Consider the following 24,761-nt stretch of genomic DNA (forward strand, 5'->3'; position numbering starts at 1 on the left):
CCTTCGGTGTCAAATTTATTTTGACAGGTAAATGTGCTTAGAATAATTGATATGTCACTACATTGTGTCTCATTTTTAGACCCGCATGGAGAACGCTGGGTAGGATAATGTGTTTTCTATGAAAACCTCAAATTTCGTAGAATATTATTAATGATCTCTACCAAAATTTATTTTTAACAACATAAATGTTTTGACTTAAATGAAAATGAAATTCAAACCCTTTTAATCTTAAATATAAATCGTTGTAGTTTGCATAAAATTTACATCTTATTGAATATTTTTTGTTGCTGTGGCTAGATAATTTTATTAATTATTTTATTTGAATGGTTTTTGAGATTTTTTTTTTAACTTTCCGTAGGTTAAGTTATTATAATCGCCCAAAATTCGAAATTGAAAATTTTTACATTTCTTCACGTTTTGAACGTTTCGATTTCTGAACATTTTGATATACCTCAGAAAAAATTGATGTGTGTGTGTTGTTTGTATGGATACAGTTTTTCGTTTACGATTTCGGGCGCACGGATCAATCGAATTGAATGGTTTAATAAACATTCGACTCCTATTAATAGGAAGGAGATGTGCTGATTAGTTTTTGGCAAAGGTAGGTCCAGCCGTTTCGGAGATACCTAGCTAAATGTGCAAAAAATGACAGTTTTTGAGAGAACAAGCATCTGATTTTAATGATTCAAAAAAAAACTTTCTGCTTGTATTGACAAAACAATAGATTTTGGATTTTTTTTTAATTTAAAAAATTTTCTTTTGAATAATTCAAATTTTAATTTTAATTCTAACTAAAGCTTTAAAGCTCACTTATATATTTCAAAGAAATAGTTTTAACTTTGCAATTCAGTTTATATAATTCTTATAAGTATTAGATTAAATTTCGTTTATTTATTTTTCTGTAAACATGTATAAGTTACAGTATTTATAATAATCTATTTGAAAACATTTAAAACTCCTCGAATATTTTATTAAAATACGGGAAGTTTCTGCAATTTGTCTTAAGGCACAATGCCATTTACCACTAGTTTTAATTTCAGTTACAACTGCCTAATAAATCATCAACTAATCTTAGATAATTTTGACGAAACAAAATATGGCTTACAATATTCAAAATAATTTCTTCTAAATTTTTACTTATTGTTAGATGTTCAAGGACTATTTAGTCATAATTTATGCTGTACTTTTTATTACTTATGCATTTGTTATGTGTTTCTGATACTTATTTTGATTCTACATCATTCATCTTAGTTTATTCACAAAAATAAAATGTATTTTTTATCACAATTTAATTTTTATTTAATTTCAGTATTGTTTAAATCAGTGGCTTCCTTTTTGTACCGCGTTTTTTGAAAAATAAATGCTGCCTCCCCTTTAATTTTTATAAGAATCTAATTTTATAAACAGTCAACTGATACAATTTATTTCTCAGGTCACAAATTAATCTCTAATATTATATTTAGTTTCAGTCATATTTAAATTAGTGTAATCACAATAAATAATATATTTAATTTCAGTCACAATTTAATTTTTATTTAATTTCAGTGATGTGTAAATCAGTGGCTTCCAACCATTTTGTACCGCACCTCCCCTTTAGCAAAAAATAATGCTGCGCCACCTTTAATTTTTTTAAGAATCGAATTTTATATACAGTCAACAGATACAATTTATTTATCAGGCTACAAATTAATATATTATATTATGTAAAGGCACACATAAAAAAATTACTTATTTATTCAGTTATTTACAGTAGAAGACTTTTAGTCGGTTTGCTCCCCTATCGGGCGGTAATTATAAAATTAATTAGGTTAATAAATAAACTACAAAATCAGTGGGAAATACAAACAACAAAGCTTATTTTATATTTCATAATATAACAAAAATTTAGTGTATCTGGTCGTGGGGCTACGTAATTTGTAGAACAAACTTTGTTCATGAACCTAGACAAAACGGAAATTCCCGTGAATACAACGATTACCGAACAATAGCGAGTCCTTCCGAATGATTACAAACTACTCCGAAAATAATCTAATAGCTCTCAAGCGTTTTTATTTGCTATAAAGGCACATTTTTGAAGAAAAAAAATCGAAAATAATCAACCAGGCATTCCAGACTGTTGGGTGTCGGACTAAAGGACTTCTACTATATATCATTTCAACGTTCTTGGTTTATTTTTTTGGAAACTGCTGTACGCCCTCTTTGCAGCAACTCTGCGCCCCACAGTTTAAAAATCATGTTTTTAAATACTTCAACAGAAATATAAATCATCTATAATTGACAACATTGTTAATATTAAACAGTAAAATTTGTACAAAGTACAGCAGTATTTTATTTGCTTTTTATGGTATATTTAATTGCTACAGTTATTTTATCAATTGTATGGTGGAAATGTGGAGCTGAACCTGTCTTGGATCCAAAAATTACAATAAATAAATATGATATTTATATTTATGTATATTATATTTTTATATTTGAATACATTTCTCTTATTTCTTATTACAACTCGGAATTAATAAAACCATTATTCATATCATTGTGATGCTTTATGAATGAATTTGAATAAGTTATTTCACATGAAAAAATATTACGGGTTGAATGCAGAGTGCGTATGAGGCAGTTACATAAATCATTTCCAAGGCAAGTTATATAAATTATTTTCTTCCTATAGAAATGTTCTATTCGTTTTTATGCTACTACAGTTACGTTATCCTGCAACCGACATATGGTTATTCTAAAATATAAATCATCCCAGGAAATCCTCCAGATTTTTTACCAGTATTAAATTACTGAAATTACCATAAATTGCAATGAAAATTGAATCATATACATTAAAATTATAAGTATAAAAAATTTAAAAATTGAAACTTAACCCTGAATCTGAAGTCATTTCATTTAATGAATAAATAAAGTGAATATATCTTGATTACAATTAGTTGTTTTATCATCTGATATCTCTAGTCAAAACTTATTTATTTTTATACATATATTTATTAGGATGACTTCAAACAGCTTATTAGTTGGTAATTTTTATGATATATCTACCAAAAAGTTTTGTATATATTAGAAAAAATATCCCTCACCAAGATTGCATTAGATTGACCGAATGTTATTTTTTCGGATAACTTTTCTGAAGGAAATTTGTAAAGATAGCAAATTATGTAATTTTTATAAATGTTGAAATAGTATTGGATTAATAAAATTATAACATCTAATATTTTCAAAAAAAAAAAAATTATATTAATCAATAGAATTTAATGACTATATTATTATTGGCAAACTGGTGCACTACTGATCCCGTTCATTAATTTAATTTTTAACGCATTTTGGAACCTTAGATAAATTTTCAAATTAGAACTTTTATTTCATTTCCATCGCTATTGTAACTATTACCTTTATAGTTTCCTTTATTTAATTATTATTCCTTCTTTTTCAGGTGCGAAACCAGGCCTGGTGCCAAATTTGTTCTACGCTCTTACGAGTTCCAACAAAACTTCTCGTTCACTCTAGACCTGCACCACTATCGAGATGAATGGTGCAGCACGCCCATGTTTTCGGCCAGGGCAATGGGTGCCATCACCGACGATTCTTTTATCATCTTCGAAGTCAAAATCATTCCTCATAATGCTTTAGTTGCTAGGGAAGTCCAGGAAAAGGTCAACAAGGCTTGTCCAGGTTGGTTTGGATACAATGTCTAAGTTTATGTTAAATTAAATGTTAGAAACTAGCAAACCCGACGAACTCCGTTCCGCCACCAGATGGTTTCGTGAGAAAGATGAAGAAATTTTTTGTTTGTTCTATATTTGAAAAGGAAAATTTTGATTTTCTTACACAACAGTAATGAATTTATTTCGATTACAAAAATGAAGTGTTTTTTAGTTGAACTTCTTTAAGTAAATGAAGTGAATCCGCAAATTATCCGTTTCATTGAAGTGCTCTTTGATAAACCACATTTTTTGTTTTATGGTCTGACGTTAACACAAACAAAACGGATGGCTTTCCAACTTGTGAACAGGCAACGTATAACTGCTCATGTCAAAAATAATGATTTTCTAAATAATCTATTTAAAATTTATCCCGCAAACACTAAGCGATTGGCCTTGTGACTTGTTAATTGTCATTGCGAACGCAAGGCGAACAGCAAATTGCAATCGTTTGAAGTTAAACGGAAACTAGTCGGAATCATTGGAATGCCACCAAATTCTCACTAATATCATTACTCGAATTTTTAATTACGGTGCGTGATGTTCCAGCAATTAGCATTTAGGCACGATGCCATGCACGCATTTAGGCACGTGAACCTTGCGGAGCCCGAGACCTTTCCAACGAATGCAAAATTGTCGAAATTGGTTCGTGCGTTCTGCAGTTATATCGTCAGAAAGGAATACCCAACTTATTTTTATATATATGTAGATATTTGACGATGATGACGCATTAAATGCCTTTAATGTATGATCCACATTTTGTTTTTGATTGCCAAGATTTATTAGATTGTTCTTGGCTTGAGCGATATGTTAAATGAATGTTGTGGCATCTAAAACATGTTAATTCAGTTTTTGTTATTTGTACTTACAATTTTATATTTTCAACAGGATTTTCGTCACGACACTGGCGAGCTAACCGTGAATATATTCTGCAAGGAGGCAAGCATCGTTCTCAGAACACAAATTACCATACGTCAAAGAGGTCGAGGTCCAACTACTTCGATTGTGCTCATGCATTGAATTTACAATTTGGCGAATTATCAAAAATTCGCATACAAAAAATCGAGAACAAGTTAGAACTTCTATTAGCTGATATCCCACAAAGTGGTTCTACCACCAAACCCAAAGGTTACCAACTGCCTTTAGTGAAGATCTACGATGGTAAGGTATCTACCAGTGAAGTCATTAAAAGTTCATCACTGACTGCTGATAATATTTTGTTGGATCTTTTTGAACCGGCACTAATAACACCGGATCCTGCTGGTTATGGACAAGACGCTTTTGTGCATATCATGAGGTCTAAGAAAAGAAATACTTCAGTGTATCCAAGTATGGATAATAAAAAGTTGTTTAAAAACTGCGCGATTTGTGAAATTATCAGCCGTTCTTCAATTGCTTCGCCACCTTATTTACCGACCAGGCCAAAGTTGCCAGTGTATTTGACTGGACACTGGACATCCAGGCGTTGTGAAAGCCATCCAAACGGTGGATACACTATTAGGCAATTTGAATTCAGAGAACAAAATCGTAAGTTTCATGCAAAATTACGTTACTTTGAAGATCACAGATGCGAAAATGCTTTATACACCCTGCAATTGCGTGGAGAATATTATTTAGGCATGTACAATTCTTTATTAAGAGGAAGTACTGACGTAGACTTTTATACTCATAAAACTATCATCACTATACATGACGAAGGTTTATTAGAAGGCGTCAACAATCAACTTCGAGGTATTCTAGATAGACGACCAAAAATTCAAGAATTTCGTCAACAATTTTACGCATTCCAGTCGATTTTTGCTCGCAATGTCAAGTATTGCGATGAAGAATTGTATGAATTGAACGTGCCCATAGTTCACGCACGAACGAATTGCAAAATCTACGGATTAGAAAATTCATTTTTTGCCAAAAATGTGCTGAAATTAGAAGTGGATATGTATGGAACCACGCTTTTGTCCATGGGCAAGTTGGGGGTTACTTTTGCAAACGATATCATACACGAAGTGGAACAATTTAGGCATCCAAGTTTTAGCAGTTATAGTAATGTGATTGATAGGGCTTCTTCTTATGGAATGCCTTTAGAACATTGTGAAAATGTTGAAGCTAACTTGGAGCAACAATTTCTTGGCATCAGCTCAGGAAGCAACCTGAGGCTGAATGCTGTTTTAATTCTACTTTGTGCTGTGATATTTTTAAATTAATTCATTAAATCTTATAAAAAGTATATATTGCACATATATTATTTGTAAATATTTATGAACGCGCCATATATTAGTAATAGTTTCTAATATTTGTAGAATGTAGATAGGAATTGAGGGCCAATTTGGAAACCAATGGTTCACCAAAAGAGACTATAAGTATAGTATGAGTATAGTATATCAATGAATTTCAAATTAATAGTTGGTTAGTACTAAAAAATTTGCACTAACATTGCATAACATTTATATAAATTAATTCGCCAACCAATACTAATTTATGCATTGGTTAGAAAAAAATTAAAAATGCCTTACAAAAATACCAATGATTTCAACAAAAATATAGATACTACTACATAATAATAAAAGTAATCTACAATTAAGCAATTATGTTTTAATTATTATATTATAATAATTGAATCATAATTTCTTAATTGGATTTTATGAGTTTCAAAAACTTAAACCTGATGATTATTTTTTTAATGAGAAATAATTATCAATTAGACTAGCAATGTATATATTTTTATGGAGGGAGGGACAAAAGTCAACTGTAATAAGACTGATTAGATGAAAATACGTTTCTTTATTAAATGTGTGTTTAATTATCGAGCAATAATTTTAATTAAAATGTAAATATGAGTAATATATAATATAGTTAATTATAATTAATTGAAAGCTACTAATTGCTTTCTAAAGTGACGGACATTGCCCAGTGTTATTAGATTGTATACATTTCGAGTTAAAAATAAATGTTTTGTATGCAATTTATATCTTGCTATATGTAAATTCCATAAATATTATACATATAATAATTAAATATTTATGGGATGTTTGGCATTAAATATTTGTTAGAAATTTTATTCATTAAATTTAATATTCAAACAATGTGATATATTTATAAAACAAATTATTAAATAGCATTTGTAGAAATTAAGTTTTGAATTGATATATGAATGATATTCTATGTAATAGTATAAGTAGATTTTCTATTAAATGTTCTTACGAATATTTTTTCTAGATTTTATAGTGCTTTCTTTTGTAAATAGTTTTCATATGAAATTATAAACTTTTTGTATTAAAAACTGGTTTTATTTTGATGAATATTTTTTTACTTTTGTAGATTTCTTAACAGAGCATAATACGAATAAGCAGAGTTGATCATCTGAAAATAAATAAGAATTTAATTAGCTCCAAAAAAATATTATAATATGATTAAATAATTATAAAAGTACTTTTGCTATTATTTTATTAATTAATAACTATAACTTTGTCTTTAAATAGATTTTGTGACATTTTCATTTCAACTACATAGATCATTTATGGGATTGAATTAAATGAAATTGAAGATATTAGAACTTTTTATGATAATTACATAGTTTCGAATGAAAATTGAAATTTATTCTATGACATTAAATAATTCATATTTTTGTCATTCATAATTTTGTGGCTCAAGTGGTTAGAGCAGTGATTTCCAACCTTTTTCAACCACGCCCCCCTGCTCTAATAAGAAAAAATGGTGCGAACCCCTCATTTTTTATAATTTAGTTTTGTAAATACTCAACTGATCAGACTACAAATTCTTACACAATTATATGTAAAATTATGCATAAAAACTAATTATTTTTGGTTGATTTTTTAATATCATTTCAAAAATTTTAGGTTATTTTCGAAAATAGTATTCTATAAACCCCTGAGGAGGCGCGCCCCAAAGGTTGGAAACCACGGAGTTAGCGCTTTCACTTTGTTCTGTTCCTGCCTTGAACAACCTGATACTAGGCAGTAGTGATATTTGAGTTTACTTGAAATTATAGATCTGAATATGATTTATATCTGAGAATAACTTTTTGGAGATATTTGCATATTTAATTTTCAAATTTTTAAAGTCTGGTCAAAATAATAATCAACAAAACAAGACTGAACAGCCGTTGGGTTGCCTTCTGAAAAAACTAGTCCTGCCGTTCAGATTTTTTTTTACCGAAGTACAAGTCCGCATATCCAGAGATACTAAACCAGATGCTCGAACTTGAATGCATCGTTTTCCATTTTCCATAAGAATATTTGAAATAGTCATTTTACTTCGGGGTGTGGTATTTTTGTTTGCTATCATTTTTGCATCAGAAAATAGACAAGAACTCCATTCGCTTTCATAAAGAGCGTAATTCAACTGCGTACTCTAAAAAAATATTAATATTATTTCATTCATGAGATAAATATCACATTAAAATGTTTTTTATACCATATCTTTAATTTTGCTTCCATACCAGCAAGGTAAAAATAATTGACCGACAATCATTATGAGGTACACAAAGTCTATGGTGAATTGAACTCTTTCTTTTTGAATAGATAACTGCAATTATATAAAAAGGATACACAAAGAATACATTTATTAAAATAATATTCATACCACTTTTTTGAATAGCAAATAAATATTTTTTAAATAAAAATGTTTAAGAAAAATGCTATTTAAAAGCATTTGAATGAATTATCAGGACTTACGTAACCGATAACTACGTTTACTCCGAGGTCCTACAAAATGAATATGCATTTATGATGAATTGCCTTACGTGAAGTACACGTGAATAGAAATAAAATTACAATTATACTTACAACTTATTTATGTACAAATAATATTATCATTTATAATGCATATATTAAAATATATTATTCGAATTGTGAAATGTTTATTTCGAACTTTGGATGTGTGGCGAGCATAGCTCTTTGGTAGCGTGTTCGATTCACATGACAGGGGTCTTCGGATCAAATCCTGTCAATGACATAGAATTTGTGAAAAAATAATATGTGTAGTTAATTTGAAATCAAATAAAAAAAATTGTATTTGTTAAATAGAATTTGAATAAAAATTAAGAAAAATAGGTATACAGAATTCGAACAGTTGAATTGATTTAGGAGTAAGAAGAGGAATATTGGAACTTGAATGAAGAAGAAGCTGAAAGTTAAATAGAATTAGAAATTTGAAAAAGAACAAGAATTGAAGAAAATAAGAAGAAGAAGAAAAATTAAGAAGAATAGAATAGGATACATAAAATAAATTGAAAATGATATAAAAATTAGAATTGTAACTAAATAAAACATGTTGTAGGTGGCTAAATGCTCAGAGTAAGCGAGGCCAAATAAAAATTTAAAATTTTAAAAAAAAAAAAAAAAAAAACTTTGGATGTAGAAAGCAGAAATTAAAAAATCTTCTTAAAATTAGTGCTTGGAGAAATATCCATGATGTTAACTAAATATTTATTATGATTCTTTAACTTAAAAAAATATTTAAACTACAGTGCAGTTTTAAATGGTCTATTATAAAAAATCATTTTTGTGAGCAGTGCAGATTATTTCAGCAAAAAAATAAAAAGTTAACAGAGCCTCACATGTGAAAGATGGTAGCCTGTGAGACATAATAAAGCACCTCCAACTAAGATGTGAAAAAACATAGAAGATCCATACATTTGTTGTAAGTTGTTAGTTAACCTATAATAATGGATAAAATTTTTAGTTTTTAATATAATTTTAATATGTGTTTTTTGACTGCTTTTAAATAGAAATATTAATGAAATGAGATATATATGCAGTGGATTAGGCTTTCTGCCGTCATATGCCCTATCTGATTCGGCGCCCTTTTATTGGATAAAATTTTACTTTTTAATTTAAACAAATATTTTTATATTAAATTGCTCACAATTAGATATAATTTTTGACTTCACGAAGGGAAAGTTATAGTAATCGCAAAAAATGATGTTTTTTGCATAAATTCACGTTTCAAGGTCAACATTTTAGCATACATGTTTCTTTTAAACATATTTTACTCAATGTGAATATGATATTAAGTTAAAACCATGAACTACTATTCTTTTTACTATGACGAATTTTTGCTCCCATGGCCCATTAAAATGACCAAACCTGCCTTTCGCAAAAAAGAAAACAAAGAATTTTAATTTTTAAAGTTAACTTGTATGGTTCAAACATTTGCTTCATACTGATCGCGAGAAGTACTGGTTAGTTTTTGCGAAAGGCATGTCTAGACGTGTTAAAAGTTCAGAGCTTGTGTTGACATAGTGAAGAAATAATTAGTTTTTGAGGATGGCAGGTTCAAAAAAATTTCAACAACTCGGCCAATAACTACGAATAACTAATCAACACAAGGTTGATCACAAAACGGATTCTATTCTATTTTTAGAAAATGGAATGAAATCTGTAAATAGAATAAATAAAATCTGTAAACTTATACAAACAGATTAGGATCAATCCTTAAAATTAATTGTTACAACATTTTATCGGGTCTAAAATTTTGACCAACTGAAAAATTTGCCTTCCTCTCAAATTGCGCCGCCCTAGGCCTGGTTAGAATCTAGTCACTCAGATTTTGTTGGGACAGCATATATTTAAGATTTAAAGTAATTATGTTTATTACAATTTGTATAGCAGTGTAAGAACTATAGTAAATAACTGTAAATTTTACATACAACTTGATTTTCCTATGATGCTTCACACAATTCACCACTCTTTCATCAAAGCATTGCAGACCTCCATCCGATTTGATGTTCCTCAACTTATAAGCCAATAACTCTAATTGGCCAATAATCACTGCCATAATTCCCATAATGAAACCTTCGATCACAGCCATTATTAAAGCTTGGTAAATTAAGCTTATGCACTGATAAACATAAATCCGTTCATAAATTGGCGAATATTTGATTTCAAACCAAAACCAAGCCTTTAGAGGCAGCACAAAGTCTTTGCTGCTCCCATCCAGCAATGGAACTGACAAATATAAAATTGCAGCAAATACGATCCAAAAAATTAGCAATGTTCGGACTTTTGTAGCTTTTTTGATACTTTTCCTAATTATTTTGTTCGATTCTTCATCTTCTGCTTGAAACTCGTCTGATGATAAAAGATTTATGATTTGGTGGAAATACTTGTGGTTGATGTACGTGCCGATTGTTTTTCCTGTTGGAATAATTATAATAATAAATTACCATTCATGTGTAATATTTGAATGTAGTTTTATAGTTGACAATGTAAACTAAACATATAACATTCGAAACAATTAGAATTAGAATTAATTCTTCAATCATTTTTTCATGTTGATGTATTCTTTTCTAATGATTTCTTATTTCTTTAAAATTTAGAACTTAACTTTTTTTTAACTTCCTGTATGGTAAGTTATAGTAATCGCAAAAAAATTGAAAATGAAATTGTTTATATATCATTACGTTTCAAAGCTTTCTGAACATTTTGGCATACCTTAGACAAAGTTGATGTATGTGTGTGTGTATGTGCGGATACAAATTTTTGTCGACAAATTTTGGAAACACGAATCAAATTTAAAAAACATTTGATTTATATTGATAAAGAAACGTACTCATCAGTTTTTGGCATAGGCAGGTCTAGCCGTTTCGAAAATACGGAGCAAAAAGAACCAAAAATAGTAATTCAATTTTTGAGAGAACTAAGCGTCTGATTTGAATAATTCGAAAAACATTTTATTTATATTGACTTTATAGAGATTTTGATAATGTGTATACTTTTTGTGTCATTTTTTTGGGTGCGGTACCAAGATTTTTTATTTAAAAATTTAAATATTTGGTTCAAACAAATATTCTCGACATTTTCGACAGTATGGAATAACCGATTTGTATGATTGAAAAATCATTCGGTTCTTATTAGATTGCGAGGCGTTTTTGCAAAAGGCAATTTTGCCGTTTCGGAAGTATGGAGCGCAAAGGGTGTAAAAATGGTTATGCAGTTTTTGAGAAAACGGATCATCCGATTAAATTAATTCAAAAAACGTATTGCATGAGTAGACGGTGTGCAAAAAATGCTTTTACAGAAAATTTCGAAATTTTGAATTATTTTTAAAAAAGAATTCAAAATATTCCAAAAAATTCGAAGTTTCAAAAAATTCAAGTTTTCGAAATTTTTCATTTTCTTAATAAATTAAATTTTAAAAAATATCAAAAAAATATCAAAATTAATTAATTTTAAGAAAATAAAAATAAATACACAAGACCATATTTTTATGTACCAACCTGCCATATTAAGAACTGTTAAGAAGATATACCAGTTATCAATAAGTTTTTGCAAATTTCCAATTGAAAATACAGTTGCATTTAGAAACATTGTTAGGAAGCAGCAATGAAAAAATAACACATGAAAAATAATCTTATATATTGCATAAACAATTTCTTTACTGTTATTAATTTCAACAGATAGTAAACCGCAAAAACGCCATTGCGATATCGTACTTTGCACAAAATTAATCATACTTTTAAAATTTGTTAGCGAATTCTTATAAATATGGGAAAATACTGAAAGTAAAAAGTATATGCGCATTTAATGATCAAAGCAAATGACAAATTAATTAAACATTAATTACTTGAAACGATGTATTAATCTACAAATAATTACTTATACTTAATTAATGAGTTAATCTTCTTCTCATTTTAGGATACAAGAAGGTACATTTACAGATGTGTATGTGTATTATACCAAGTAGATTATAATCAAAAAGTTTATGTAAAATTAATTTAATATAAATTACTTTTTCCGTTAATTACGAAATATATTATGTACACCTGAAAAACATCCCTCGTGCATAAATTTATCATTTCGCGACGGTTATTAGCAGCTAAAACTTTTCTTTCATATAATTCCTAAAGATGAGGAAATAAATTGTGGGATTAGCATTTGGCAAAAGTTTCAAAAGTGACACCGCCGTTACTTAAATCACGTTGAACAATGTTTTTATTGCAGAAGATATTGATCGAACTGTTAGTTAAGGGTTGTAGCTTGGGAGAGTAATTAAGGGCGGATGGCAAAATAGTTTTACAAATTTTTCAAAAATATTTACTCACAATATTTTTCCAAAAAAATTTACTCTCAATATTTTTGCAATATGCAATATGCAAATACATTATTTTATAACATTTAGTGCTGACTATAATGTGAAAAATAAAGGTTACGTAGTGGTAAGTTTCTTTCGTGAAATGAAATTCAGAATTAATCTTTTTTTTTGTAAAATTACAATATTTCTATAAGCTAAAGTGAGTATTAAAATAAGATAGGATCCACTGATCTATCTTACAATATGTTGCTTAAAATATACATCTTTATTGATTGTAATTATATATTCCGTAGAGGCCATTTTCTCTTCATTCTTGAATTATGTGCCATTTGTTAAGCCATTTCTCTAATATGGATATATAATTTTGAGTCGGTTGAGATGCTAATAGGAGATTATTATTTCTGAATAAAACAACAGTATCATCAACAAATGCAGCTATAGTAAAGTTAGGAGGTGTCGGTATGTATATTGTAAATAACACATATAATAGCGGTCCCAGGACGCTGCCCTGCGGGGCACCTGACTCTATTTTGAAGAAATCTGACGTTTCTGCGTTCACTATAATCTGGAAGGATCTGTTTTCTAAATATAATTTTAATTATTTGATGTATTTAACTAGAAAATATTTTTTAATTTTATAAAACAGCCCAGGCTGCCAGAACTTATCAAAGGCAATGAATCTTAAAGAAAAGTTATTAATAATTTTGTGCTTAAATTTGCAATCCTGCTTATCAATAATCAATTTAATAGTTTCAATGTGTACAAAAAAATCCATTCAAATACATAATCCGTGTAGATATTTTATTTCAAGAAATCTTTTTATACAAGTAGGTACTCTTCTAGATGAAAAATATATTCTGAATAATTCACTTTGGCTGATGAATATTAGAATCATTACAAGTCTAGACATAAAAGCATGTAATATCATAAGTTAGAAAAAATATATTCGTCCGAATATACAAGGTAAACATGCGGCTAACATAAATAAATTTTCGGAGAATCATCTTTGCATGAAACTGCTCGGTTTTCTTGTCTGCATTTATAAGAACTTTTTTATTTCTGGTTTATTTGAGAGTTGTTCTGGACCCTACGGCAGCTGCCCTTTTATTGCCAATCTGTCTACATAAAGTATTTCATATATTTGATATGTAAAATATAAATTGATAGTATAATGAATTTTAATTTGACCTTGGTTTCTAACAAAATCTTCTAAAGTAGATTTATGGGCCGATTCTGCCGCACAACAGACCAATGTTATGGCAAGATAGATGTTTTATAATCGATATAAATAAATATTTAACTAATAGCAAACTAATATTATCCAAAGGTTCAATCTATATCATTTATTTTGTTGATCGTCATACAAGATTAGTTAACGTTAATTAAAATTGGCATGTTTGCAACATGATGTAACAAATAGTTTGTAATTTTTTATCAATTTATTCCAATATTAATTAGGAAGGTTAATTGATCAAATAACATCTTAAATAAATTTAGAGATACTCAATTGAATTAATGTGTTTAATATGCTAATTTTTCTTTAAAGGGTTCAAAATTTTATGAAATCGGAGCACAAGTTTTTCGAGAAAATTATGGCACACATATTTTTTCATTTTTTAAGGAACATATATCGATTCAGAATCACTTATACATTGAGAAAAAAAAATCATCGAATCGAATTTTGAGGAAAAAGATCATTTTCTCTTCTGGAACATAATTTTGAAACTTATAGGACAATAGTGTCTAAAATTTTTAGCTGTTAGGGCTTTCAATCATTTGAAGTCATTTACAATAAATTTTTGTTTCTATATATAAATGATGGTCCATTTTTAAAAACTACTTTGAAGACAATAAGTGTTTTTGGGACTACAATTATTGCATGTAAATGACTTTTGTCATAAGTCATAACCCCAAAAAGGAGAGTACTTTTTACGGTCCAAGTAATTCAGTATAACCGGAATGTTTATTAACCCTTTCCACTCGGATGCCGCCGCTCCTTCGGCATAATTTAGGGGCATATTTGTTTGTATTGCAGTTCTGTTTTTAAGACTGAGAAAGCTTGCATTTAAGTGCATGGTAAACCTATCCCTGCAAATATAATAAAACTACTTGAATGAAGCCGAAATAGAGTGTATATTATAAAAAGTATTATGAAAAGTAATAACTTCAGTATTAATTATTATATTAAGCCTGTTCACTCAAGCAACAAAATATGTGCTAAATTTGGATTCCCTGAGTTTCCTCTCAGTTATAGTTAATATAGTTAATTAAGAAAAGGAAGATAAAATTCGAAAAAAATGCAAATGCCACTTTCGTAAATTAAAACAACGGTTATTTTGTAATTCCGAAGAAAAATTATTGAAATGTCACGATTCGTATTACTTTGACACCGTGTATATCTACATTTTACTCAAAAACTTTTATTTCTATACATCCTTTATAACTTGTTTAATCTTTGGCACCTATTGTATAACCTAGTCCTATGCAAGAATTCGTGTGAATTGATACGTGTGCCGCTCAATACTGTATTGGATTAACAAATCTCATCCCCAAATAGTCAAATTGACATCATACTACATTTTAAAAAAAACCTTTCTACCTTTTCGTTTCATTCTCAATTCAACTGCTACCCCAATCTATCAATTTAATACTTTAATCCGCGCTTACAAGCATAACCCTCATACAATCTATTATTGTATTTCCTGCGTTGTTATCATCATTTTCAACCCCTTTGAATAGTAGATCACATATGTAATAGAAAAATTTACATATGTGCCTCCAAAACAAATCGATAGCTACGGCCCTGCATGGAAAAACAGTGGAAATGCGCATGCCCCAAAAAGTCGCCCCCCACTTTGGCGCGAAACAAAACGTACACAGTATTTGCCGTGCGAGATTTGCCGTGTACCACTGACTCTATTAGGGCTGGCCATTTTGTTCTAGACGATTATTTGTTTATCGATGATCTACTGACTGATTGGATTAAAAATAGATTTTCAACTAGACCGATTTGTGAACATGTGGTCGATACTAGATTTGTATATACGAATGCCGGTTAAATTCTTGTACGCCGAATTGTTTAGATAAAATAAATAATTATTCTTATATAACACTGAATTAGAATTACAATGTGATTTCTTCTTATAGTTTTTTAATTTTATTGGCCTTGCTTACTTAGAGCATTTAGCCATGTACAACATTTCATTTTTTTTATTCTGTTCATCTTAAATAAATAATCTAATCTTGCTTTTTCTTCTTACTTCTAATATTTTTATTCAAATTCAACTCAACTTAATTCTGATTTTCTCCAATTCTAACTTTTGTCTTGCTTTCTTCTTTCTTCTAATTTTATTCAAATTCAATTTAACAGTTCTAATTATCTTTAATTTCAAATTAACTATTTTTAAATTCTACTTTAGTTTTATTTTTATGCACTTTCTAATTAACAATTTAATTTCTTTTAAACTTTTGCATATTTTTTATGTAATTGCCAAGAATGACAGATGAGCTATTCTCGCCACCGATTTTTTGTTATAAAGAACAATTTTTATTGTCAAAATTTTTTATCAATCACAATTTCAATAAAATACATAATTGATAATTATATAAAAATATGTGTTTTATAGGCCTAAAGTGTAGCTTCCTCGTTGCTTAGTGGTTGGACTTTTGGGCTTTTAATCAAAATGTTTCAGGTGTGATAATCAGCTCCGATAGCTTGATGTCAAGCAATAGCGGCATCGGTTATCACTTGAAAATATGTTTTCAAGTGAAAATATCTTTTCCCCGGCATTATTGAATTAAATTAAAAATTATCACATCAAATAGGCCAATCGTTGCCTTCTAAAAAAAGCTACGTAGCTATGATAACAACAGCTCATAAGACTACTATTTTTTATTTTTGTTTGAAAACATAGAAAAAAGACTAAAGACATTTCACTCAGTTTGATATATACTGCACTTTTTATTTCGGAATTTGCAAAAATACTTTTATCATTTTTCTCTAGCATCTTCTAAAAATTCATTTCGATTTATAGAAATTTTTTGGGTATATCGATTTCTTTACAAACTAAATATATTTTTCTTTTAATTGATATATAATATTACATTTTATATTTTGGGATCTGCAAAATTTCTTTACTATCTATAAGTAGTAGGTAAACTTTTAATCCTATCTCTCAATCATCTTCAAAAAATTGATATCATTTTGCAAAATTAAACAAATTTGTTATAAAAAAGTTTGTTATAAAAAATATGATTATAGAAAAGTTTTTAATAAAATTATTATTTTTATTAGGCTGTTGGAAATTTGCAATCTGATATGGAAACACTACAAATTTTGTAATCGAAATTTGGATTAGATTGTATAACAAATAATGAAGTATTGTGAAAATTTATTGGTTTAGATGACAAGCCTAATTTGATTCTTAAAACACTTCAGTAATTCGATTCACAATTTACAAATTCTTTAAATGTCATATTTAAAAATACAACTTAAATTAACAAAATCTGAATGGCTTAAGGTTCAGTACTAATATAGAAGCCTAAGTTTTCGCCTATTTGGAAATCTTTTTCTTGGAGTCACAGATGTCGATAAGTTTCAAAGTACTAATTTAATGTTATATTTGAGTATATTATATCCTATAAACTTTCTCATCTCAGAATCAAGCCTATTCCAATAATTAGTATAATAATTAGAAATAGAAAAAATCACCTGAAAATTATAAAATTTTCACGTTAATCACTCGAAAACCATAAAAGGACAGGCGAGTTGGTTGAGAAGTCAATTGCTATACAATTAGAAAGCAATCATAGATTTAAGTAAATGAATTTGAAGAAACATATTAGAAACAAAATAATTTTTTTTTTATGCAGAAGCATAAAATATTAATAAACAGTAGTCTGCTCGAAGACAGGTCCATGGTGTGAAAGGATCACAAATCAACGATTTTTTCCCTTGTTTATTATTTCCATTGCCATTAAACACCTTTTATTCATTTTTATGGGTTTTTCCTTCCAAACTTCTGCTTCCATATTTTTTGGTCCTGTGTTTCGTCTTTCAGTTCTCTGTATTCTTCTTCTCGCGTAAGTCATCAATCATCTGCTATACTTTTATTCCTTTAATCAGAAAAAATCATAATATACATAAATTTTATTTCAGGAAAAGCAATTTTTTCAAAAATTTATTTTTTTCAAAGTTTTGAAATTTTTTTTATTAATAATTTAGTTTTCGGTACGGGCTTACAGCAATTTGTCTTAAGGCACGATACCATGCACCACTAGTTTTACCTTCAACAACATCGTATAAGAAGCAATTTTTTTGCAGACTTGGTCCAATCCAGTTTCCTCTCCTTTTCAAAATTGTGTTCAGTTTTTCTCATTTGTAACTTATTCATCATATATCTGTATATGTTGGTAAGTGCATGTATGTGTGTTGCGTAAGTGTTGATATGTTAATATGTGATACCTTATTAATTAGGAACCTATATTTAGAAAAAAAAAATAGGTTTTTCTACTCTATTTCGAGATTCAATTTTAAAGTCAAGTGCATAAGAAAACAAAAGTGTAAACCCTGTCCTGCAGTGGGTTGGGGCTTTTCAACCCCTCATTTTGTTGCAGTGAATCTGACCTTCCTCTCTGTCGTCTCTTTGCGCGATCACTGCGAAACATTTTATTCATGAACAAACGTTTGATCGTGGGGCTATCAAAATCTTTCACACTAAACGAAAAAATAGTGCAGTTACGTGCCGCATAAAACAGATCGTCTCGAGGTACGAGGCAAGCACCCCACAAAAAATGTGTAAAATATATAGGTGAACAAGAATTACGTTCTCGGGGCTTGTTCTGTGAGTTATGTGCTTTGTGGAATACTTATTTATTATTAGATTCGATTTATGACTTTCGGAAATATTGAGCACAGTGTTTGTTTTGCCTGTGTGTGCAATGTAACGAATAGGTGCAAAGTTTTATTGGTTAAAATTGAAGTGAAGGGTGTAATCGGAATATGATAGTTTTTTAATCAAATTTTACATTTGATAGTGTCAATTTATTTAAAATATATAGACAAATTGTCATAAACACACAAAATGTATTTAGCGATCCATAAGCGTAACTTGGTGCTACCTTTAGCAGTTACCTTGATTCTTCTAGCGTGCATCGCATTTATTATTTTAGCGCCTGCAAAATTGTCATTCGATAATCTAGATTTGAACAAAGAACAGTTTCTAGAAAACGATGACAGTATTCCAGATACCGTCATAAAAGTTTATGATATGAACAAAATGCGTAGTGATGAAGTCAATGCAGATTCTGCTAGATGGACCGTGAATACGTGGCCGAAGGAGATCATCATAGACAACGACGAACCTAGTGATTTTGTGAATTCTGCTGATGATTATGAAGAAAAAGACGACGAAAATTCTATCGACATAGACGATAACAACGTTGAAGAAGAAAGTGAAACTTTGGAAGAAAAAAAGAAAACTATCAATAGTGTTAAGCAAGCCGAAGTTAGATACATGCTAGATCTACGTGGCTCTGATGAATCTGATTTCGATCAAGAAGTTTCAGGAAACTACGCTGATCCAGATCCTGCAGCAACTGATTCTTATTTTAATAATGGAGAAAGCACTGTCTCATTAGAGGTGAGAGCAAGAAGGCTTCAAGGAAATGCCAGAAGTGCAGCCGAAAGATCAAAAACGTTGTTGTGCAAGGGTTTGCAGAAAGGGGAAATGTGTAAAATTTTATTCAAAAATCATAATGATGTAAATTAGATAAAGAAACTGAAGATGGTTGGACGTATATTTATTATATGTAAATGAACTTATGAATTTGAATAACACTTGTAAGAAGAACATTTTCTGTGCACCAAATAATTGTAACTAAGTATAGTAGAATTGTGAAATAGAAATTGCACTATGTCGCATCATAGTGCTATAAATATTTCATACTTTTCAAATAAATTTTAGCTCTAAAGCAGTGTACTCTTTCAGCATAATTTTAATCATACTTTAATCATTTTATACATTTAATAACTTAATAATTTGTTTTTAGAATAAAAATGGTCTAATAGTATAATATTGATAATTAAAATCTTATTCATGAAATTGTTTGCTTATTATGCTTATTAATTATGATTTTAATTATCAATATTATACAATTATACAATTTTTATTCTCAAAACAATTTATCAAGTTATTAAATTGTCTTCAAAAAAATTATATTTATTAAATTTTAAAGAAAAGGCATAATCACCCTTGACTAATTAATAATTGATATTGGTATAAATGGTATGAAAGTGAATTACACCTATAAATAGCATAACGAAATTTGGTTAAATCATTTTTAGTATAAAAGGAAAACTCTTAAATCAATGATATTTTAATTTTTTTCATTAAATTACTCTGTATAATTAACCCAGAATAAACATCTTGTGTATTCTATAATGAAACTTTTTAAATTAAGAGATTAAATTGAGCATTTAAAGGGCTCTTTGTGGGATTTTTAATCAACTATTTGGTGTCACAAAAAATGTCTTTCTCACAAGTTATTGAATATCTATAGTTATAAATGAGCGGAATAAAATTAAATTCTATTTAACAGTAAAGTAAATTATATTGGCTACTGCTTAAAATAATTCTAGTCAAAACCAAATGGAATATAATGCAAATAATGTCTATAATATATATTATGTATACGTTAGTACTGAAAATATAATTTTTCAATAGATATTTAAATTTTTATTTAACAAATTATATTTTTAATATCACATAAAATAACAAAGTTAAAAATAATTTCACTATATATTTATTGTAATGAATTTAATTCTATAAAAATATTGAAGACAATCTTTTAGTTATGTATTTTAATGTGAATATGCACTGTTATAAAATCACATAATATCGTAACATGTAAATGATAGTAATTTTATTTCGGAGTAGGAGTTAGAATGGGACCATTATCAAAAGATTATAATATAAATTTATATCATTACAAGTCATAGTACTGATATATGTTTATTCAGATGTTAAAAAATTTATAAATATATAAAAAAACGTTTTTTAATATTCATCCATCTTGCAATTAAAAAGAAAAACTAAGTTATGCTTGAAAGAGTTCAAGTGAGTTTTAAGGTTGGAGTCTTTTTTGCAAAACTCAATTAATATCAGTTAATTATTAATATCAGTTTAAGTTGTCTTAATAATACATAGTTTTTTTTCATAAATATGATCGTTAAGTCCTTTGTTAATTTTATGCCATTAATGTGTTCTTTTATTTTTTAATAATTTCTGTAAAAATATAAAACTAATTATTATTAACATAACTTATTTTGCTTTAATAGCTGGATGGATACCTATTAAAACTGTTTTTTTATATATCTTTATACAAATTTATTATTTCATTTTTAAATTCTTATTTACATGTGCCAAATATATAAAATATAAAAGTCTATGTAATAATATATCTTAAACTAGAATATCTATTAATACTGTAATCAAACTTACTTATGATAATGAAATGGAATAACTAAAAATTTATTGGCAGATTCTATAGTGTATTACTACAGAGATTTATAAAATAAATATGTTTATAAAATATAATAATAAAAATATGTATTTTATTTGTAATGTTACAGCAACTGTTTTAATTGACATTATCTACTCTTCGATAATCAGTACAAATAGATGGTGGAAAGGATATTTGATTATTTGGGTATAAATAAATTTATTTTAAATGTCATACATCATATATTATTTGGAGCATTATAATAAAAAAGTAATACGTAATTATAAATAATATTTGCTGCAATTTTATCGGTATGGATAAATTAAAATATAAATTCTCTAACTTTTATAAACTGAAAGATATGTTTATTTTCTTGACGTTTCAAGTCATTCTGAATCGTTTGAGACCAAATTTGGTAAAAGTATGTAATTGTGTGTGAGTGTGAACCAATTTTTGATCTATCGTGGATGTCTTTTCAAAAACGGCTCTTTTCTTTTTTCTATGACTGCAATGATATCAAAAATTTTAAATCCATTCCATGTAACTCGATTAAGACTCGCGTTGATTAGCTGATTAGTTTTGTACATTGCTCAGTCCAGCCGTTTCTTTAGAATTAGCAGAGAAGTGCAAACATTTTCAGCAAAATTTTAACCAAAAAATCTGAACCAATTTTAAACATTTTAAAACCAATTCAAAGCAATTTGTGCTGAATGATTTTAGGTAAAAGTTGATCGGTCCGTCTTTCAAATTTAAGTATTTTTCTTTGCAAACTTCAGCTTCAATGCTTCCTAATCCTGCGCTTCGGTTTTCAGTTCCCTGTATTTTCTCTTCCCGCGTAAATCGTCAATCATCTGCATTCTTTTTTTTTCTATTCCTTTCAGTCCTTCTATTCTATCTTGGAAAACTTTGTTTGATGATGGAATAAATCCAAATAAGAACTTCCCAATTAAAAAAACCTAATCAGTTATTTATTGTTATTGTAATATTTGACTATCCGTAGGGTAAGTTCTAATCGCAAAAAATCGAAAATGAAAATTTTGATATATCTTTACGTTTCAGAGATTTCTGAACATTTTGGCATACCTACCTTAGAAAAAATGGATGTATGCGTGTGTGTGTGCGGATTTAAGCATTAGATTTCTATTGATAAGGAAACCCATTGATTAGTTTTAGGCAAAGGCAGGTCTAGCCGTTTTAAAGGTACAGGGCAATGCAAAAAGTGCAAAAACGGTAACTCTGTTTTTAAGAGATATTTTCCAAGATATTTAAAAAAAAAAAACATTTTTTCAAAAATTTAAAATTTCTCAAAAATCTAATTTTCTCAAAGTTTAAAAAAAAAATTAATCTTTTTAAAAAAAATAATTTCTGGTACGGGAAGTTAGAGCAATTTGCCTCAAGGTACGATGCCATGCATCACTAGTTATCATTTATTTGCGATAAACTACTTATCATGAAACAGTTTATCATCTTAGCTACTTATCATCAAAGAACAAAATCTATCCAAGTTACTTATATAGTCAATGCTTTTCGAAGTATTTATTTTACAGCGCCTGGCAACACACATTTTTTGTGTTTTGATGCGTTATTCTTGGAACTGGCAATATTTGACTATTTTGTGCAAGGTAATAACGATATTTGTGAATTTTACGGTTATAAATATATAAAATAACTGAATTAAAGTAATTGTGTAGTGTATAAATTTACCATCTTTATGATAAAATACATTTGTTTATTTCAGTAAAAATATAAAATGGATAACGCAATCATTATCAATGATAATGAGTCAAACAAAGAAAGTGAAGCTTTCACAAAAGTGATTAAAAACGATGAAGGTGATGCCTTAGGTACTTCTTTACCCATGGGTAAGAATATTATAGCAAAAATGCCTGTGAGCATTGACTCTGAATGTTACAATATGGAACATAAACACAGAGGTCATGCTATAATATTCAACCACAAAACTTTCAATGTGTCTCAACTCAAAGAAAGGCACGGCACTGATGTTGATGGCAATAATTTGGAGAATATACTGAAGAATTTAGGCTTCAAAGTGGCTATATGCCATGACTATAAATTCAAAGATATGTATAAAGTCTTAGAAGACTTAGCTTCCATGGACCACACAGATAATGATTGTATCATCGTGTCAATTTTAAGCCATGGTGAAATGGGTACAATTTATGCTAAAGACACTCCGTATAAATTAGACTCCTTACTCGGCATGTTCACTGCAGACCGATGTCCTACACTCGCTGGTAAGCCCAAAATATTTTTCATTCAAGCTTGCCAGGGTGATCAATTAGATGAAGGTGTCACTCTAAGCAATCGGACAGAAACAGATGGATCAGCCTATTCATATAGAATACCTTCCCAAGCTGACTTTTTAATAGCTTATTCCACAATTCCTGGCTATTACTCCTGGAGGAACACAACAAATGGTTCATGGTTTATGCAGGCTTTGTGCAATGAATTGCAATTAAATGGTAAAACAAGGGATTTGTTGACTCTTCTTACTTTTGTTTGTCGTAGGGTTGCTACTGACTTTGAATCGAATACGCCTGATAGTATTATAATGCATCGTAAGAAGCAGATACCATGCATAACATCTATGCTCACTCGGTTAGTTTTCTTTCCTAAAAAGTAAGTGATTTTTTTATTACCAAATATTCAAATTGACACTTTTTATTGATTTTTTTTGTTTTGAATAAGGTTACATGGTCAAAAACTAGAGATAAAGAAGAACCCTCTAAAGATGTTTTATAATAAATAAAAATAAATTATATACTCATCATTGCATAAATCTGTATAATATTTCTTATACGACTAATAACAAGTAAACTTTTGTCTGAAATTGATTTACATTTAATATTAGATTTAGATTGGCTTAGCTATGAATGAAAATGACTTATCTTAGATTTTACTTACTACACAAAAGACATTTCTTCTTTGTCTCTTTCAACTCAGATTTTAGTATTATAAAGTCATGTTTTAATATGAAAAGTAAGAATTAGGATTAAGCTCATAATATTTTGTACATATTTAAATATCTTTGTATGAAGGACCAATTAAATGTAGATAAATCTAAGTTTTACAGGTTTATATGGCCTTGTTTATAAGAATAATATACAAAATTGTACAAAATATTTTGTGCTATCGAGCAAATACTTGATTTACCACTCTGACAACATTGTGATGAATTTATTATGACAAAGGGTTAATATTTTTTTTTAGTTTAGTTATTCTAGAATGTACAAATTACATGCGAATTGACCAGTGCATTTTATATTACTTAAAAACTTACTTAATCAAATAATTATAGTAAGTCTAAGCATTTATTTTACATTTTTGACAGTATTCTTGACTTAAAATACTATAAATTTAATTCTCAGTGCATTAAGACAACGGTAGACATTAGAACTTTTCTAGAAAATTATTAAAGAATAATTTGTTCTAAGTTTCAGTGATATTAAGAGGAAACTAAACCTTCAACACACATATATTTTAATA

At 28.5% G+C, this 24,761-nt stretch overlaps 4 protein-coding genes across 4 annotated transcripts in view; 3 read left to right on the plus strand and 1 right to left on the minus strand.

Moving 5' to 3' along the window:
• Positions 1–5,902, plus strand: part of LOC113388227 — a 44,296-nt gene extending 38,394 nt beyond the window's left edge. Inside the window, exons 8-9 of the mRNA XM_026625625.1 lie at positions 3,434–3,672; positions 4,590–5,902. Of these exons, the coding sequence (XP_026481410.1) occupies positions 3,434–3,672; positions 4,590–5,902 (1,552 nt within the window). The remainder of the gene's footprint in view (positions 1–3,433; positions 3,673–4,589) is intronic.
• A 1,102-nt stretch (positions 5,903–7,004) lies between these two features.
• On the minus strand, positions 7,005–12,028 carry LOC113388228 (odorant receptor 94a-like). Its single transcript, XM_026625626.1, has 6 exons — positions 11,938–12,028; positions 10,369–10,855; positions 9,277–9,376; positions 8,133–8,243; positions 7,872–8,069; positions 7,005–7,058 (listed from the first exon to the last, which is right to left on the minus strand). Exons 1-6 carry the CDS (start codon positions 12,026–12,028, stop codon positions 7,005–7,007), a joined length of 1,041 nt encoding a protein of 346 aa, XP_026481411.1.
• A 6,872-nt stretch (positions 12,029–18,900) lies between these two features.
• Positions 18,901–19,522, plus strand: LOC113388229. The gene has a single exon (XM_026625628.1). The coding sequence runs from the start codon at positions 19,022–19,024 to the stop codon at positions 19,520–19,522; it is 501 nt and encodes a 166-aa protein (XP_026481413.1). The 5' UTR covers positions 18,901–19,021.
• Positions 19,523–22,835: 3,313 nt separating this feature from the next.
• On the plus strand, positions 22,836–24,056 carry LOC113387538 (caspase-1-like). Its single transcript, XM_026624867.1, has 3 exons — positions 22,836–22,876; positions 22,993–23,894; positions 23,964–24,056. The coding sequence occupies exons 2-3, from the start codon at positions 23,005–23,007 to the stop codon at positions 24,022–24,024; spliced, it is 951 nt and encodes a 316-aa protein (XP_026480652.1). The 5' UTR covers positions 22,836–22,876; positions 22,993–23,004; the 3' UTR covers positions 24,025–24,056.
• Positions 24,057–24,761: the final 705 nt, after the last annotated feature.

This window comes from Ctenocephalides felis, unplaced genomic scaffold (assembly GCF_003426905.1).
Source record: "Ctenocephalides felis isolate EL2017-DRISC unplaced genomic scaffold, ASM342690v1 CF-g0.4_SCAFFOLD_03572, whole genome shotgun sequence".
Classification (NCBI taxonomy): Eukaryota; Metazoa; Arthropoda; class Insecta; order Siphonaptera; family Pulicidae; genus Ctenocephalides; species Ctenocephalides felis.

Excerpts from the sequence above, each read along its gene's own strand:
- LOC113387538 (XM_026624867.1), top strand. The coding sequence starts at position 23,005 with ATGGATAACGCAATCATTATCAATGATAATGAGTCAAACAAAGAAAGT. Across the intron at positions 23,895-23,963 it reads TTAGTTTTCTTTCCTAAAAA|GTTACATGGTCAAAAACTAG; the intron begins GTAAGTGATTTT and ends GTTTTGAATAAG.
- LOC113388228 (XM_026625626.1), bottom strand. The coding sequence starts at position 12,028 with ATGTTTCTAAATGCAACTGTATTTTCAATTGGAAATTTGCAAAAACTT. Across the intron at positions 10,856-11,937 it reads AACAGTTCTTAATATGGCAG|GAAAAACAATCGGCACGTAC; the intron begins GTTGGTACATAA and ends TTATTCCAACAG. Across the intron at positions 8,070-8,132 it reads GAAGCAAAATTAAAGATATG|AGTACGCAGTTGAATTACGC; the intron begins GTATAAAAAACA and ends ATATTTTTTTAG.
- LOC113388229 (XM_026625628.1), top strand. The coding sequence starts at position 19,022 with ATGAACAAAATGCGTAGTGATGAAGTCAATGCAGATTCTGCTAGATGG.